Genomic DNA, 18,316 nt, shown 5'->3' with positions numbered 1-18,316 from the left:
TCTTTCTGGGTCTTGCCTTTACCCAGGGGTGTGGCCATTCCTGTACCCTTTCCTCTTCTTACTGGTTTGAATATGGATAAAGGCTCAAGGTGGCAGAGCAGTTGGATAAGAGGGTCTAAGGTATTGAAAACATAAGGCCTACATATTGTTCCAGAACTACCTATACCCAATTATATATGTGTGAGAGAAAGATGTTAGTCAAGCCACTTTTATACTGGTTTTCTGTGACAGCAGTCAAATCTAAAGCATAAATGATACAGTTTCGTTGGCTGCTGGAATGTGAGGTTTTGTTCAAATGTGGAATTAGGTGTCTTTTCAAAGTTCAGATCATTTTTATATTATCTTTTGTGTTTATTTTTCTTGGTAATATGGAATATGCTTTATGAAAGCCAATAAAAATATTTTATATATTTATACAACTATTATGGCTATTCAGAAGTTTGGGAACTATTTAAATAGTCTCTAGGGAAGACTGAATTTTGGACTCTCTTTAATTAGTAAACCACCATCAAGAACAAATACACTAGTTCTTTAAAAAAAGTCTAACCTCAAGTCTTTCCCTACATATTTTCCATCTTCACATCTCATTTGGTTTGAAGAGACCACTTCTTAGACTGTCTCCCTTCTCCACATTTCTTTGGAATTTGTCTCTGAGAATTGCTCTTAACCAGCTGCCTTACCCCAAAGACCCACCCACGCCCTATAAGCGCTCGTCATATGCCACACGATCTTCCTGGCTCATTTACTAATGTCTGCTCATGATTTATTTGGTTTCCCTTTGATTTCAGTGGCTCCAATTTAATGATATATTTCATCATATTTAAGGAAATTATTAGCTTAAAGGTCAATATTTACACATACTACAAACACAGTCATCTCCAACTGACACTCCTAATAAGTATGTGTGGCTATCCTTAATGGCCAGAAATATCATTGGAAAACAAGAAAAAATACGTCATGCTGAGCAACAAATGCCTGCCAATATTTATAGGTTTGAAGGAATGATAATTTGTATCTAAAGTACAATGATATCTCTAGAGTAGTAGCTCAGTGCATTCTGAGCATTACCCTTATAAACTCTGTTTTTGCTTTCTTTTTTTTTTTTCAAGTTTTAGAACCTGATTTTATCCTGACTCCCTCCCACAAAAAATTCATGTTCATAAATTCTATGAAGGATTTGGTTCACTCATATCAGATAATGAGCTGATTAAAGTTCCATAACTAAAATTTTATTAGCTTATATTCTGTTTCACCTTTCTAAGCTCTTAATCTCAAAGCTGTCACAGTGGTTGACAAATAGTTTAAAAGATACAGACAACTAAGCCAAATCTTTTCAGAATCAGTCCCCTAACACTTTAGACATGAAAATGGGGTCCATGTGTCTCTCCAAAAGGTTTATCTGTTTTAAACTAGTTGCACTGGCATTAGAATTGGAGTAGTTGATTGAAACTTTTGTTGATATTTTGAAAAAATTCATATTTGTTTTCATTTCATAAGAGTAATAATAATCATAATAACTATATAGATAAAGGGTTGTTTTGTGCCATGCAGAAAATGCTTCAAATAGTTTATATATCAAATATTATTTTGTTTTTGTACTTCTGTTCATTGTGTGCATTTCACCCAGAATACTATCACCTTTTATAAAAATTATATAGGCTAAAAATTGAAAATCCCCTGCTTCTATCCTTTTACTTCCATTCTCTCAAAGTAATTGCTGTCAACAATTTTGTGCCTATTTATCTAGAATTTTGCATATTCTTATTTAGTCATCTAGAGAGGTTTATAACCCATCTATATTTCTATCTGTATCTGTATCCACACATTTCATCATATAAGGTTGGGATGTGCTACAAATATTGGTCTGCCACTGTCTTTTTCTACATATACTATATCATGAGCACCATTCAGTTAGAGCACATGGATCTCACTCCATCTTTTTCAGGGCTGCATAGCATTCCAAACTATAGATTAAACAATCATTATACATCCTTTATTGATGGAAATTTGGATTGTATCTTTTTTGTCAGTAACACATAATACAATGATGAACATCTCTGTACATATATTTTTATGAATTTATTTTGTTTTTTCTTTTGGTAAAGTTCTAAAATGGTTAGTGCACAACTTGAAGGTATTTCAGCACTCATTCAGCATCAGATAGAACAAAAATTCCTACACATTTTGCTTCTAGAGGCTTCTCCCATAATCATACTTCCCCAGAGTAAATTCCAAACCTGAAACTTTGCATTTAATCTGTTTGTTACAAAGCATCCCAAATGAGTTGTAGAGTCAAAACAAATACTCCACCAGACAATACCACAACACTTTAGAATGGTGAAATGCTTAAAATAGAATATTTAAGTTAGAACTTGTAAATGAGATATAATTATGGCTCTTGTAATGAAACTATGCTATAGTGACATGTCCAAGAGCAAATTCTTTCCAGCATTCTTAGTATTGATATAAATGTCCAAGTGGTGAGCATATGTTTCTGGAATGTTTAACGTTTCTGGCGGCAGTTGGGCAGGGTCTGTCTTATTTTAGGGAAGCTATGTCATAGGTCAGTTAATACTTTCTTACGTCATTATTACATTCCCTCCAACAGATTTGATAGACTATATGGACATTTCTGAAAAAGTGACCTGAGCAGTCCAATCATAACAACATTATGCAGCATTAACTTTTTAATACGATTTATGTAAGGAAGGAAGAGTTCGCCAGAAGCACAGAAAGCTCTGTTGGCATGTACTTTGAGCACATTGATCTTTGCTGTAAAGTCTTTGACTTCACTTTAACTTATGACACATTACTGATCTAGTTTGTTAGCAAAACTACAGTTTATGGAAACCAGATTTCTTCACCAAAAGATAGTTGAAGATTTTTTTTTTCTCATTGTAGATAGCCCCAGTTGAATAGAACTAAGAACCTTAGTTTTGTCTTAGGAGAATAGGAATTATGGATTAGTAGTATATCAAGAGAAGGGCAAGGATGTTGCACCAAAGTGTCCAATCTGCAGGGTTTTTTTGATGCCAATGGGCATGTTGGATTTACAGAAGAAATTTTACTTGTATTTACATCAGGATTATAGAGTACTACAGTGTGGGAAGAATGTTGGGGAAATCCTAAAGCTATGACAAACTTTGGTCAGGAGTTCTCTAACTAAATCATGATCCACGTAGTTCCTTCCAATCCTTGTGTCTCTCAATTGGAAACTTCTTGGGGGATCATGGCATCTACAGGATTACTCAAAGGTGCCTCAGCATAAAAATTTACTTCAGTTATTCATCCTTTTTGGTCAAGAGTTTAAAAAAAATGTCATATAGCTATGGATAGCAAATGTGCCAGGGTATCATTTAAAATAGCATTAGCATATTTTGGGGGAGGGGGTACTGTTGCCTTGGTATATGCAAAGGGCTCATTTAAAATATGTGATTTATACCACTTTTATTATAATAAAATATACTTTTTAAAGGGAAAAAGAAGCAAGCTGAAATAAACAATTTTAATTAAATATTACCATGACATTCTTTCTAAAAATTAGAGATCACTCTTTAGATAGGCTTTGAACTATCTGGTGGCTATTTAATTCCAGCCAAAAAAGTGAAACCAGTTCTGTCTTCAACACTATTCCAAAATAGAATGTTCATGAACCATTATAAATATTGTTAGTCAAATGGATAGGTTATCCTGTTTTAATTTTTACATATTTTGATGATTTCCCCAAGAAGATGCTCTTTGAGTCATACAGCTACACTACTGAGCAAAAGAAATGTCCACGTATCTTTTTAACTCTAGCAAAATAATAAGTGACAGAAACAAGGATATTTACAAAATTCCAAAAGCCAGATAATAGGTGCATGTGTCTTACCTTTCTTTTACGAAGTCTGACTTGGTTATCTGTGGGTTCATGTGTGGCCAGAGTCTCCTTTATGTGTAAACACTGCATGCCATCTCCTGAGTTGACCTTTGGAAGACTTCTGTTTTGATGTTCTGAGAAACCACTCTTCTCCAGGCCATTTTCAGCTGACATTCCACTAGGGCAGGAAGGAGGCTGCAGAAGGCAGCTTCCAGAATCTGTTTTTAATAATGGCAGTCCTCTGTCTGTACAAGGAATAGCCAAGAACTCATCTTGTACTGCACTGCAGGTGTTTCTTTCATGTTCATCTTTAGGGAAGTCGGGTTTCCTTCGATGCTGAGCAATTACAGCAGAATTAAGCAATTGCTTTTCCGGCACAATATCTTTCACATTCAGAGAATCACATGCATTCATTTTGGATGCATCTTTTATTTCACTTAGGCTTATATCCTTACAAAGCTCCAGGCTTTTACTCACCATGTCAACAACTTTTCTGTCCCCCTTTTCCTCTACCAGCACTAAACCAGCTCCACCAGCCATTCCCCAGGAGTCATAAGAACCTTGGTTACTTTCCATGATGGGCAGCGTCTTTACTAAGGAGCCTGCTCCTTTGATGCTATGTTGGTCTGACGTTTTAGGCCGTTGAGTAGTTAAAATCTGTTTATCATCTGTAAGATATAGATCAGAATCAGTATCCTCATCAGAAACATGCACTAGTGTTTCCGTGCTGGCCTCCAGAGAAAGAAACTGGTCTTCACCTTCATGGCTGTCATCTTCATCCACCTCCTTTGAAATGTGACCCATTGGCCTCCCAGGAATATCTCTCAGCTCTGAGCCATGACAGCAGTCTGGTAGTGAAACACACCTTTCTTTGCGGTCCACATTTAGAGTTGCATCTTTTTCCATACTTGCCTGCAAGCTGTCAGCTACGAGTCCATGATGACATGCTGTGTTACAATCATCAGAATTAAAAGGCTGTCCCATCCACTGGGTCACATGTTCTTCCCAGCTTCTCTTTCTGATAGCTACAGACATGTCATCGTAGTTTAACAACAGATAGAGAGATACATTCCATATGAGACTAAAGGAGATGAAACGATGAAAGATTACTTCAAATTCACTGATTGAAGAAGAGAGTAAGTTTTGTCATTGCACCACCTATTAAAAAATTAAAGAAATATACATAGTTCAGGATATAGTTCTAAAGTCAAAATATATCTTGGAAAAGAGAGCACTTAAGCTGTGCTATGAAAGATTCAGAGATTGTATAAAGCTTCTATTTAATAGCCTTAATAAGGTTATTTCTTTAAGAAGCAGGCTAATAGTAGAAGACAATTTCACATTCAATATTTCTGGTCAAAAATCATTAACAATACTTTTAAATGCAGCTGGATTGATTGATCTATTAATGAATAAAGATATACATATTGAATATTTAAAATTCCATTAGGAAAATATTTGGATTGCTATACTTAATAAAATTCACTGGAAGAAACTAGTTGCTCTAGCTTAGATGCTTTCCTGATTTACTTTTGTGGACACAAATCATTACAGAAATCTATTGGCTGTTTGGTTTGAATTGCACTGAAGGCCACCAGGGAACTGTTCATGCAAAACTTGAGCTATAGAGACAGCATGTGTAATGTATTAGTGTGTGAAAGAGCTAATACAGATCCCAAACTACCAGAATGCATTTACTCCAGGGAGTGACTAAGAAACATGGAGTAATCCAGTTTAGCTCATATTAACACATAATTCATGCATAAGAAAGCATAACACACACCACTTAAAACGCCTTAGGATAAATACATTTACATGCATCTCATTGCTGCTACGACCCGCTAGCAAGCTATTACTGTTGAAGCTTAGAGAAATTAAATAACTTGCCCAAGGTCATACATCTAGGAGGTAAGCCTGGATTCAAAGTAGGCCCCGGTTCTAAGACCCAGGCTTAGAGAGCCAACAAACTTCATCCATGGAATGTGATTCTACTGCCACCTCTTCCCTCCACACATCTTTAGTAGATATAAAATCTAAACTCTTCAGGCAGGAATTCGGGTGACCCAAAAAGAAGATGTGAGCATGATAAGACAACTGAAATAATTCTTCAGAAATTTCAGTCTCATTCTCTTTGGCTTCTAAGGAGTTTAGTTTGTATACTTCTGTTAGCATTTGGCCATAAAATTTTAAGTAAACAAGAAAACCAGACATAAGATAAGGTCAGAATAGAAACACATTCCAGGTATCCATCCTTTTTGCCTTAAATTATTCAAAGCCTTAGTTAAAGGCAACAAATTATACCAGTGTAAACTCAACCTTATAAAAATGACTAATCCAAATGTTGTCCCATTATGAAACCTAACGACTGGACTGTAAAAGAAAAATCTTATTCAAGAGCAGACACTTCCAGTTTTTACACCACACAAGAACTGTCAGCACATAACATGGGTTGGTTTATTGATTTCAATCATAAACAAGATTAACTGAAGTGCTGGTTTTGGGTCACTTCAGTCTATTGAAAAGGACTCTGACTCCCCACCAAAAATCGCAAGCTATTCTGACTAAGCACATGACAGAAAGGTAAATATTCCCATCTTGTAAAGACCAGGAATGTACTAGAATTTTGGTATCCCAGACTGACCAAATATCATTCTGGTTACTATTCCGTTTAAGTGTCTGTGAGTATCTTTGAAAATGGTCAGCATTCACATTTTCCATGTTGGCATTCATAAGAAAATATAAAGTCCCTGAATTCCATGCATAAGTCATTATAGTGTGGGAGGCTACGGAAAGTGGAAAAAACGCATAGATGCAGGCCAGAAAATTTCTGCTTTCATGGGCAAATGTGGGTTGTAATAGGGCGGTTCTGTTTTAGATGCTTTCTTTTCTTTATTTTTATCCAGTGTAGAAAGAGCAGGCTAACTTAAGAAATGCCAAGTGGTATTAGTGTCATGCCTAAGCCACACTTACATTTAAGTTCAGACAATTCTGGTTTTCTTTCTCTGATGAAGAAGGAGAAAGAGTTTTATTAACCCCTTGGGGAACAGATTACATAAAATTTTTACCTTTAAGTCCTTACCATAATATTAATTAGCTTACTGCACTCAACCTTGGCAAGTAGGTAAGTTTTTTTTTTTTTTTTTGGATCCATGAAGCTTTTGGGGTCTTAAGAAACCCAGGTTATACCCCGTGGTTGCACAGTGATTTTATTTTATTTTATTTATTTTATTTTATTTTATGGCATGAAGGTTGCTAGTCTTTCTTTCTTTTTATTTATGGCTGTGTTGGGTCTTCGTCTCTGTGCGAGGGCTTTCTCTAGTTGCGGGAAGCGGGGGCCACTCTTCATCACGGTGCGCGGGCCTCTCACTATCGCGGCCTCTCTTGTTGCGGAGCACAGGCTCCAGACGCGCAGACTCAGTAATTGTGGCTCACGGGCCTAGTTGCTCCGCGGCATGTGGGATCTTCCCAGACCAGGGCTCAAACCCGTGTCCCCTGCATTGGCAGGCAGATTCTCAACCACTGCGCCACCAGGGAAGCCCCTAGGTAAGTATTTTTATAACATCAAAGGAAGACAGTTCAACAAGTTCTGAGACAATCTAGCCGCAAAGAGAGATTATAAATTAGATAGATTTGACACAACATTAACTCCTTCTGTCCTAATTTCTAATCTACGTTCTTTGGACATTTCCAAATCATTCCTGTGAATTTATAGTGTCTTTATTTTGAAGACATAAAATTTCCTAACTCTCATTATGACCATCATCACTACAGTTTGAAAGTTCATTCCATATCCTGTGGTCTGATAAGATTGTTTTAAAAACTTTATCTCAACAAGCTTTCTTACTCATACTTCCTATTTTAATTCTGATTTGTAAGATTTATAGTTAAAACCTGCCTTCAGGATCTAAAGGCTGAACACCGTATTAATTAAAATATATTGTCCATCACATCGGAGTATATTGGCCTCATTTTCTAAGTCATCTGAATTGACTAGAATCTGTCCTGTAAGATTTAGAAGTCTTTGTAAAAGACCTCACTTTCCCTTTGAGACTTCTCACCAGGCTGCCTTGTTCAAAGTTATATTTCTAATTACCGACTACTTATTTTGCAAACTTCTACTACTTTTTCTTATAATCACTTTTATGCAGTTTCATTCAGAATGAGCTCAGCTGCTGAGGATTTGGATGAAGGATCTGGAAAAGTGTAAGTCATTCCAGGGTGTTGATTTTATGAAGTGAATTTCCATGGGGATTTTTCACTTCTTAGATGCATGTGTTCAAACACCACTGTATTAATATTACAAGAAACTCTATGTACCTCTAATTATGTAATGATTCTGGAAAATATTTGTGAAATGCCCACATTTGCTTTTTGTGATATTAGTGCATAGGCTGTTTAGACACAGAGTGATTTAAAATTTATTGTTTGGGTTAATTTCATAACACCACTCTTTAACATAAGCATACAGTGGCATGCAGTGTATATTTTAAAATTAATCAAAATTGAATTACTGTACTAAAAAACAATTGAAGATATTCTAGTTTGAGAATCCCTGACCTGTGTCTGACATCAAATGATCATGCTCTCTTTTGCACTTGCTCCTGAAATAAACACACACCTTGTATTTTGACCTGGCAATTGTCCCTAGGAAAGAAGAGCCTGATGGGAATCACTATTGCCGATACTATAGCCTGGGAAAACACGGTGCAGATGAAGTACTTGTGGCTGAAATCAAGTGGGCAGTACCTTAGAACTGAGAGCAACATTGCCTGATCATAATCATTTATTCAACAAGTGTTTATTTAGTGCCGAATGGGCTGCAGGCAGTCTACTAAACATTGGGAATATAAGCCTAAATATATATTATATTGTTTTATCCTTTCAGAAAACAGATGACATATATAGGTATATGTATACATACACATATACAAATAAATACACACACACTCACACACACATGCACATGATTGACTCCTGGGTTGTTTTTAAACACCTTCACACAGCTGCTGCATATTTAATAGAAGGCATAATAGTACTGCCAGTTTCTCTGTATTTTCCTACTCTCTCCTTAGATGGCTGGAGTTACTTCTGGTTTCCCATCAGGTCTTTCTTCTTAATTACGCATCCCATGTTAAATTTCTACTACTACTCTCTTCTCCTACTACTCTTCTCTCTTCTCCTACTACTGCTTTAATGCATATCTATATGTAATAGCTACCACATAGCTTGTACTCAGTCACTGGGAGAAAGAAGAGAAGACATGAGGGAAATAATCTCCTTTTAATTAAAGGTAGGTTAAATTCTCTAACATGCACTCTTGCAAGAATAGAGAATGCATCTGAACCAAGAAGGGAGCATTTCTACAATGGCCCACATTGTTGCTAATATAAGGGTCAAGTTGGTGAGGTGGAGAGATGGGGAATCTGGACATCCTAGAGTGATGTGACATCTTAATGTATCTTGGCCTACACTCAGGGAGTCACCTTTGCATGTAATAAGTGCCACCCAAACACTTATTGAATTGAATTAGATGATTACAGCAGAATCAACATATAAACAGACATGATCACAGCTCACTGTAGTTCGTCAAATGTGTGCTCACTGATGGCAAAGTAAATCTTCCTGACTGAGCATTTGTGGAGGTCAAAATGAAATTCATTTTCTTGATGGAACTGTCAAAGAACAAATTATCTAGCAAACTAAATTGTGGCACATTTGGGCACCTTCCACTGCCCCCAACTCAATGATAACATGAGAGGAATGCTTTTCAACGCAAAACTGTCAAATATTCAAGAGGCTTAGGATCAGCGAAAACGCCTAGGACAGATATGATTATTCTTAATCCCTTTATGTAAATGCATGAACAAATAGCAAAAAAAAAAAACAAAAAACAAAAAAACCCACATTCAAAGAAAGCATTTCTAAGAGTCTAATCAGGATAGCCAACTTTTAGTAAAAGACAATTAGTGCTTTTTCTTTAAAATATTCATGCTAACTAATCGAAATTAGACAGGGCTAGAATTAGGCTTAGGAGAGAGAAACCTTTAATAACGATGCAAAAACCTATCTCTGTATGACTACAGGCAGATTTCCTTTCTTTAGTGGCAATCTTTGTCTTAATCCTTCACAAAATCATTATCCATCTACTTTTACATACTTTGTCAAATGTTGGAATTTACTCATTATGCCTCATTAGCTGTCTGTGGAAAAAACAAACTCCTGTTAAAATTCTTTACTGGTAAATTACTTAACGAAGCTTAAAATATTATATATGAAAAAGCTTCCATGTCTTTAGGCTGTCTGGAAATCATCAAAAGTCTTAGTAAATTACAGAATAAACCATCTATAATGAGCTAAATCAGTGGATTAAGTAGTACATCACTTTTTCCGAGAGACACATCCAAGCTTCCATCATTTTTGGTCTTTAGAAGAAGAATGAAGAAATGGGTACCCAATTAAAATATTTTTTTAAATGTTTACCTATTTTTATGTATATATTAGTTTTACTGAGCTTGGTAAGTTTTTTCTCCTTCTTAGCTCTCAAATGTGTTCCAGGAATCAAGTAAATTTGAAATTAACTCTGTCAATCCACTAGAATTCTGTCAGCTCATCAGGAAAGAACAGGCTGTTACAAAGTTGCAAGTTAATATTTCTGAGGTGCCCTATTTTTACCTCCAGCTTCCTACTATTTAATGTAGCCTCAGTAGTTTCTAATTCCTTTGCAGGGAGGAACCCAGATACTGGCAGTGTTTGACTTACCACCACTTTGCCGCGCAGGTCAGCCAGGTTTGCGGATTCTCAGAACGTTTTTTTAAATAACCACGTGTAATTTGAGTAAATCTTTAAAAATGTCATATTTGTCTGATACCACTAAGACTTTTCTGGGGATAATTGGTTTCTAAGAGATCCCAGAATTAACACAGTCCTGGGGGACAATATTGCATCATGGATGCGGTAAGTTATAGACACCTGTATTTCCTTCGGGATTCCATGTTTTATTTTTTTAGAAAGTACACAGTCTTCTCAATAACAGCGTTCCATCTGGTACAGAACCCTTTGAGCACCTAGAACTACGCTGTATCTTAGCTATTTCTTCAAATAAATTCATTAATGAATAATTAATCATTTGGTTTTTTGACTTCGTATCTCTTTTCTGCAGACTCCCTTATAACCAAAGAAAAGTATTGCCTTTGCTCCTAACTTATTTCACTTGGAATTTTTCATGCAACAGGAAATAGCTTAGAGTTAAATCTGATATCAAAAGTTTGGTTGTCTTTTTTTTTAATGGCAAAGCAATATGATTGAAATGTGGTTTTGCCTTATTATAAAAAGATACTTCTATTCCACAACGGACATGAATTATAATGCTTTATCATCAGCATGGTGAGATGTGGCTTTGCTTTAAGTGGCCACTTTCTATTTTTAACTTTGCTATCATTTCTAAGAACACTCTAAGGGTAGACACAGTAATCACCAAATATAAACAAGAGGGCTACAGCAACACAGGTGCTCAGACAGCTAGGTGACAACAGAATACTGAGATTTCAGTCATCTGGTAAGTACAACTTTCACTGAAATCAGGAACATGAAATCACTGAGAACTTAGCTACTTCTGTTAGGTTGGTATCCTATCAGGGATTGATGCCTCTGATATCAACTTTCGTCTTCTGTATTTAATATCTATAATTCTTATCTTATTTTGTCATCTTCCTATGTACATTTGAGCTTGTTTTTACTACCAAGTGTCCCATATACCCAAGTAATAGTAGGTGCATTAGAAACTTTTGATGATCGTGATAATAGTAATAGTAAAAGAGCTTCCATGTATTAAGCCTTTACTGTGGATCAGGCCCTGTATTTGGTGTTGCACTTACACTATCTCCGTTAGTAATAATACTCACAAATACTCTATGAAGTAAGTACTATCATTGTCCTGATTTTACAGGGAGAAATTTTGGCAGGACTAAGTAACTAGCTCAATCTCTAACACCTGTTGATGGGCAGTGATTATTACCTCTATTTTTTGTGAAGGCAAGATGTCTGTTAAAGAAACTTTTTTTTTTTTTCTGGTGATTTGCATTAGTTACTTAGGTTTTGTCTTCCCCAGTTTTCTCGCTTCTATAATGGGAATAATGAAAATTGTTGAGAGAGAATAATATTGAACTATAATAATAATGAGCTGATAATATATGTAAAACACTTAATCCATGGCATAGTGCAAGAACTCACTAGATACTAAATGATGATGATGATGATGATAAAGATGGTGATGGCAATCATTCATTTAGTTTTTGACGGATCTTAGCTGCAGAATCCATGGCTGAGTAGGAGCTGGAACGATCCCTTGCATGCCCATGTTATTTCAATATAGATGAGTGATTTGACCACAAGGTGAAACGCCATGATTCTTTCTTTCTTGATTCATTTGACCTCTGCTTTTTAAAACAAAATTTTGTTTGTTATACTGTATGCGACCCAATTTGTACATACAAAGTCTCAGCTAATGCTCAAAATGACCCGGTGATATAAATATTTGCATTATCTTCCAGACTTTACCAATAAAAAGCAGAAGCTCAAAGTAGGATGGGGCATGCTTGAAATCACAGAGCAAGGATTTCAAATGGCAAAGATGCAAATCTGAGCCAGTTTTCTGTCTCTTCCCACGAGCTTTCCAGTACACCACCCCCATTTAAATTGTGGAAAATTCACTAGTGCTCTGCTCTCACTGGCCTCGTGTAACTTAACTTTGAACTATTTTTGGATACTCATGCTTTCTGCTGGCTCTTAATGAACTTGTAATGTCATCTTATGAGAGTGCTATTAACCTCTGGCCTCAGGCTCCGATGACTTTTGCCAACCTCTTATTTTCCTTCCTCTTTAAAAATTATTATTCTATCATTACAGGATGTCTGGAAAATTTTTTAAAAAGTCTCACAACACCAACTCTTCAATGCTGGTTTTCCTTTCCTTTCTTTCTTCTTTCTTCTTTCCCTCCTATTTATTCCACAAACGTTTATTAACAAACATGTATTGACAATACCTGACATGCTAGGTATTTTGCCAACTGCTGGGAATAAAAAGAAACACTGGCTGAATTTCTAAACTTGCTTTCTGATCTTCCTACTTCCTTTGGATCTCATTTCTATTAAAGGACTGATTTCCTCTGGATTATCTGAATTGTATTGCTAAACCATTTTGTTATTTCAGTCTAATAGGGAAACCTTTTCACACATACAAGCAGCTACAACTGCTTTTTTCAGTCCTCTGGCTTAATTCATGAGCAAGTTTATACGCATGCTGTTTACATTGCCTTTCAGCTTTTTTTTACATCGGAATTCCTATTTAATCTTTTCAAGTTCACTTATATACTCTATAATCCACTGAATCAAAATCAATAATCTCTTTTAAACTAGATCTCAAGATCCACACTTCACCTTTATTCTGTTTACCTTCTTCAAAAACTAAGCGCATCTATTTCTCAAAACTCTATGAGCTGACCAGCAGTTTAATGCCAAACTAGAAGTAGTATGCTGTATTTCTATATCCACCCCAAAGTCAATCTGGATTTGGGCTTCTCTGTGAACCTGTTTGATTTGTGCAACTAAGGGGCTTATCATTCACCTGGGAGAAGAAGGTACAATACTTATGCTATTTCCTTCAAATCTGGAGGAATTTTCCCTCATCCTCTTTAAATTCTCATGTACAATTCTTAACGTTTATTCAGATAATAAAATTTTCTGATCCAGATCTAAATCATCTCTCATTTGGAACTTTGTTGTACTATAATGATTTCTACAGAGAGAATTCTCATTGTAAGATGATACTGACACCAATTCATTCATTCTCCAAGAGGAAACAAATGAAGTAAAAACGAAAGACACATCTTAAATGTCCCAGTTCAGAGTTGTTTTAATCCTATAACACCCATCCTCTATAAGTAAGATTAAACCATGCCTAAAGTATTTGTACTGAGGTGTATGGTATGAGCAGGTTTGGATAGGGCCAGAAAAATTCTCTTTTTTATTACAACGTCCTCAAGAAAAAAATAAATAAAACGGTGTACTAGGCCCTCTAGTAATCATGCCATCAGTTGTACAGGCTATTGCTTTACTGCATTTATTCCTCATTCCAATCATGTAGAGTGTGGAGACACTGGAAGTGTTGAATAGCCTGTTTTTAAGTGGTAATAACATCAGGAAATCCAATCTGGTTCAGAAAAATGGGGAAAAAAAGCATCATGACTCACATTTTCTCTAAGGAAATGGTATGTGCTAGAAATGACACATATTAGCTTTGTTAGAAAGGCTCTTGCCATGGAAAGTGCAATGTTTTGGCGTGCACAGCAACATATACTGTCATATATGAAGAATGTACAGATGAAGCAGCCAGCTCCTCCATTTGACACTGCACTGGTCAGCCATTTATTTATATACTATAACAAATTCTGCATGCTACAACTAAAGGACTTTGTAGAAGGCTCAGAGGAGATATATGAACCAATTAAAGGACTGTAAATAAGCTGTAGAAGGGAAGATGAAAGGAAGTGGGTTTATTTGGCCTAGAAATGTACACTTATGTTTTCACACGTCCATTTAGGCTTTTCACATTTCCACTGAGGTAGAAACCCACAGAACTGGAAACAGGCTGCAGCAATAGAGATTTAGGTTAGATAAATAAAAGGATGTCCGGGCACGTGAGATTCTTAAACCGATTCCAGTGGGGGGCAGTAAAATCTTTTCCGAATGTCACTGGTTAAGTTGATTTATAAGGATACCATTTGGAGGCAAGGATATGAATCAGACAACCTCCTTTCTAGCTCTATGTTTTTAAGAAACATCAGTTTAAAGTTAATATAATTATTAGCATATGGATTGATTTTCTTGGCATAAACATGAAATGTAACAAAACAGTCACAAACAAGTTACTCCTTTAAAATGTTTGTTGAAGGCATAAGAAAACTTTTGCATTTGAGGAAATTTCATTACTTAGTAAACTTGATTCTTTTTTAAAACCATTAATATATATTTTTTTCTACACTTTAATACTGGTGGCAGCTGTCAGCCTTTTTTTAAAAAATAAGCATTACAATTTTCTGTTTAAGGTAGCCTTCTACCAGATACGAATATATTCATACTTTATTATGAGCAGTTATTATTTGAGAACAAGGTGATGTCATATTAAGTTACCTGAATTATGATACAGGGTATTATGGTTCCACTGTCATCTCTTCTACTAACTAGCGGTGTGACCTTGGACAGGTCATTTTTGAATGTCATGCTTCAGCTCCCTTTTTGGCACCTTTAAGACAGTGTTAGAAGAGGTGACCTCTTATATTCTTTCCTTCCTTAAAATTCTATTGAGGAATTTTATTAAATCATAATTTAGACGTCAATATTTTATTTTTAACATACTTAAAAAACAGATTCTTTTTATCACTTTTAGAAGTCTTAACACAACAAATTGTTAGTGAGTAGTTAAAATTTGTCAATATAAGTTATTCTAGCATAAAATTTAAGCATAATTAGCTAATACAGCAAAAGGTCACCTTATACTATGTAAAAGTTTATGATGAAAACACTTGATTTCTTATGATCCAACTGTCAAATAGTTTTCATATTTCATTTGGGATCTTTTGTGTTCATCTAATAGATTTGGAAATATGCATGGATATTTGTTCCCTTCACATACCATTCCATATGATTTCTATAAAATAATGATTTTCATTCTAAATATTCAGAAATATAACAGTATGTTATGCATTAAAACTCTCTGCTATGTCAGTCATTACTAAATTTCTTTTCTCATATATTGCACATGTAAACATAACTTAAATACACTATAGCCCAGTGGAAATGTAATTTTATGATTACATGAATTATGAATGCAGATCAGCTTTTCATATGATTGTAGTGATTTCCAGCTGCCTTAAAATAGTAACAATAAATGTCATTGTCATTGAGATTTACTTTATTCAAAAAATTCACACAGAATATGATCTGAGCAGTGAATAGTGAATTCAAGAAAGTTAATATAAATTAAATCCAATTCTGATCTTTAAATTTTTAAAAATCAGATTAAATACTATTTAGCATAGAAATATTTGTAAAATTTCGTGTGTTTACTCTTTTTAAAAATAAACCATTTAAGCTGTACGTTAGCAGTTTGACCTGTGGTTGAAACTGGGTGGGGAAATATTGAGGAATCTAATCTTCATATTTTAAATGAGACACAAAATTTTCTTTGGAGATGCATTATTAAGAAAAGTCACTCTATAGCGGGATCTACTTTTCCTGTTGGCAAAAGACGGGGAAAGAAAAAAAATCATTTACACCTCACAATGTGTGAGAATATGTATCTGTTTCATATAAACCATATAATAGGAAAACTGGTCTGTCTTCTGGCTCCAGTCATAAATAAGTTAAGGATTAAAAAGGGATGAAAATAAGATCTTAGTTTACAGAGAAAAATCTCCATGGAGCCTATTTTAGAATTGACATTTTGCTAAAACAATTTGACTCACAGTTTTTTACTTACTAAACTTTTTCCACTTCTGATTTCGTGGCTCAGCTCTAAAACCTAGGAAATCACCACTCCGTGCAAGATGCTAACATTTCTCTCAATCTTTCTGCCTCTTCAAAGATTGCCTCAAAGCATAAAGATAGATAGTCCACAGCGTCTTACCTAGACGAGGAGGAGCTGAAACGCCGAGGCAAGACATGCTTCAACACTCAGCCTAGGAAAGGAGTCCGTCCCCGTTAGTTTCTCCAAAATATAAGTTCACATTTCGTGGTTGAGATCATGGCTCTATTCTAAGCAGTTCTGCTCAGTGTGTGATTCTAACAAAAACAGCCTCCGCAGCTGGAGGGAGCCTTAGCTGAAGCCGGAGTCTGTCAAGGCGTTCCTAGTGACTTCTGTCTAGTAAATTCAGACTGATGTTTTGCAAAAGGGGCCTCCACAACCAGGCCCAGATTGCCTGGGAAGCATTTCCTGCCTCTGAGTGGTGTGCATGTGAGAAAGAGTGAACCGAGAGGAGGGGAGGGGGGCAGAGCAGAGGCCCGCCCAGGCGATTTAGGAGTTCTGATTTTACACAGAACTTAAGTGAGTTTGTCAAAACCCTTGAGGTGATTAGCTGGAGAGTCATAAAGCCGTAGAGCTTTTTCTATCTCACGCTGCTTATGAAAAAAAAGAAAGAAAACATCGTTCTCTCCTTCCTCTACAACTTTTCCACTGTATTCAATGTATACACACAATGTAATCAAAATACCTTTGCAGTGCTCCTTTCAAAAGATCTTTTAAGGGAGCAAGATGCAGTTAGTTTTAATACCGTAATTCTTCTAAATTTGAAAACCTTTTTAACGCTCCTTCATTTAAAATGCTGCAGCCTGGTATACCGTACCTGAGAAGATCTGTAAGTAAAATCCTAGGAATCCAGCGAATAGAACGTTTTCTTCCAGATCTCTCCGACCCCAAGAATCCTTCCCGGAATTAAAGTAGTTTGTGTCATGGCATAGGCAGTATTGCCTCTGGTCAGAATCCTCCAGTTACACACATCTAGCGCTGGAAAAGCAGAAGACAGACTCCATCTTGATCCTATTACAATCTTGCTGACATTAACCACTTGCAACTGCTTCCATCCAGCAGGACAGAGTGCCCGAATCACTCTAAAGCAGCTCACAATATCTGCATCCTTCCTCCACACAAATGTTGTGAACTATCGTCTGTTTATCTTTTCTGCTTTCTTGTGCCTCCACTGGATGACTTCCTCCTAGCTGCTCTAGGCTGGGAACTTGGACTACCATTTGGTTTTGATTAAAACCAGACAGCCAACTCTGGAGAATTTAGGGAATAAGCTAATGGAAACTGCAAGTATGGCTTTAATTAGTACATCAATTAATAATAGATGTTCGCTCGTCTTATAATAAGATGACACAAATATAAACGCAGAGGAAGCTCAAGTCGTTTCAGGAAAGAAGTTGCACCAATTCTCCTTCCTTTATGACCCAGAATTCTCTTTAGGGAAAGTGGAAGGAAAGAAGAGAGATGTGGCCTTGGGACATCCAGGTTGTGGAGAGGCCAGTGGAGCGGGCTGATTGTTTATACCAGAGAAACAGGAAACAGCATCTCTGAGTTTAACTATCCTGCTTGGTTGAAACTGCTCAGTAATGTCTCCCTTTACAATCAATGGATTCTCTTGCTGTTTATGACTTAGGCATTTCTTTCAGTGATTAGTGACCAGATTAATCTGATTATTGGGTCTACATGGGGCTTACAAATATCCAGAGATTTCCAATAATGGGAGGCACAAGAACAATTCCAATTTCAATATGATAAATGAGTACCATATACAGAGGTACAAGAAATAGTAAACCTATTAGCCCTAAGATTTATGCTGTACATCTCTGAAATTGTAATCAGTTTTCATTATTCATGTTTATTCTCAGTTGGCTCTAATTTTTA

The 18,316-nt window shown here is 36.0% G+C and overlaps 1 protein-coding gene across 18 annotated transcripts in view; it reads right to left on the bottom strand.

Moving 5' to 3' along the window:
• DLC1 (DLC1 Rho GTPase activating protein) overlaps positions 1-17,588 on the bottom strand; it is a 416,411-nt gene extending 398,823 nt beyond the window's left edge. For 5 of the 18 annotated variants that reach the window (XM_068532245.1, XM_068532247.1, XM_068532248.1 and 2 more), the window contains exons 1-2: positions 16,541-16,887; positions 3,872-5,017 (exon numbers count right to left, since the gene is read on the bottom strand). In XM_068532245.1, the coding sequence (XP_068388346.1) occupies positions 3,872-4,894 (1,023 nt within the window). In that variant the 5' untranslated portion in view covers positions 4,895-5,017; positions 16,541-16,887. Of the gene's footprint in view, positions 1-3,871; positions 5,018-12,088; positions 12,292-15,045; positions 15,158-16,540; positions 16,899-17,255 lie in introns of those variants that run through there. The other 13 variants (XM_068532228.1, XM_068532227.1, XM_068532231.1 and 10 more) reach the window with 12 other exon arrangements.
• Between the last annotated feature and the right edge of the window lie 728 nt (positions 17,589-18,316).

This window comes from Eschrichtius robustus, chromosome 21, assembly GCF_028021215.1.
Source record: "Eschrichtius robustus isolate mEscRob2 chromosome 21, mEscRob2.pri, whole genome shotgun sequence".
Lineage (NCBI taxonomy): Eukaryota > Metazoa > Chordata > Mammalia > Artiodactyla > Eschrichtiidae > Eschrichtius > Eschrichtius robustus.
This window is presented reverse-complemented; position numbering and strand designations above follow the sequence as displayed.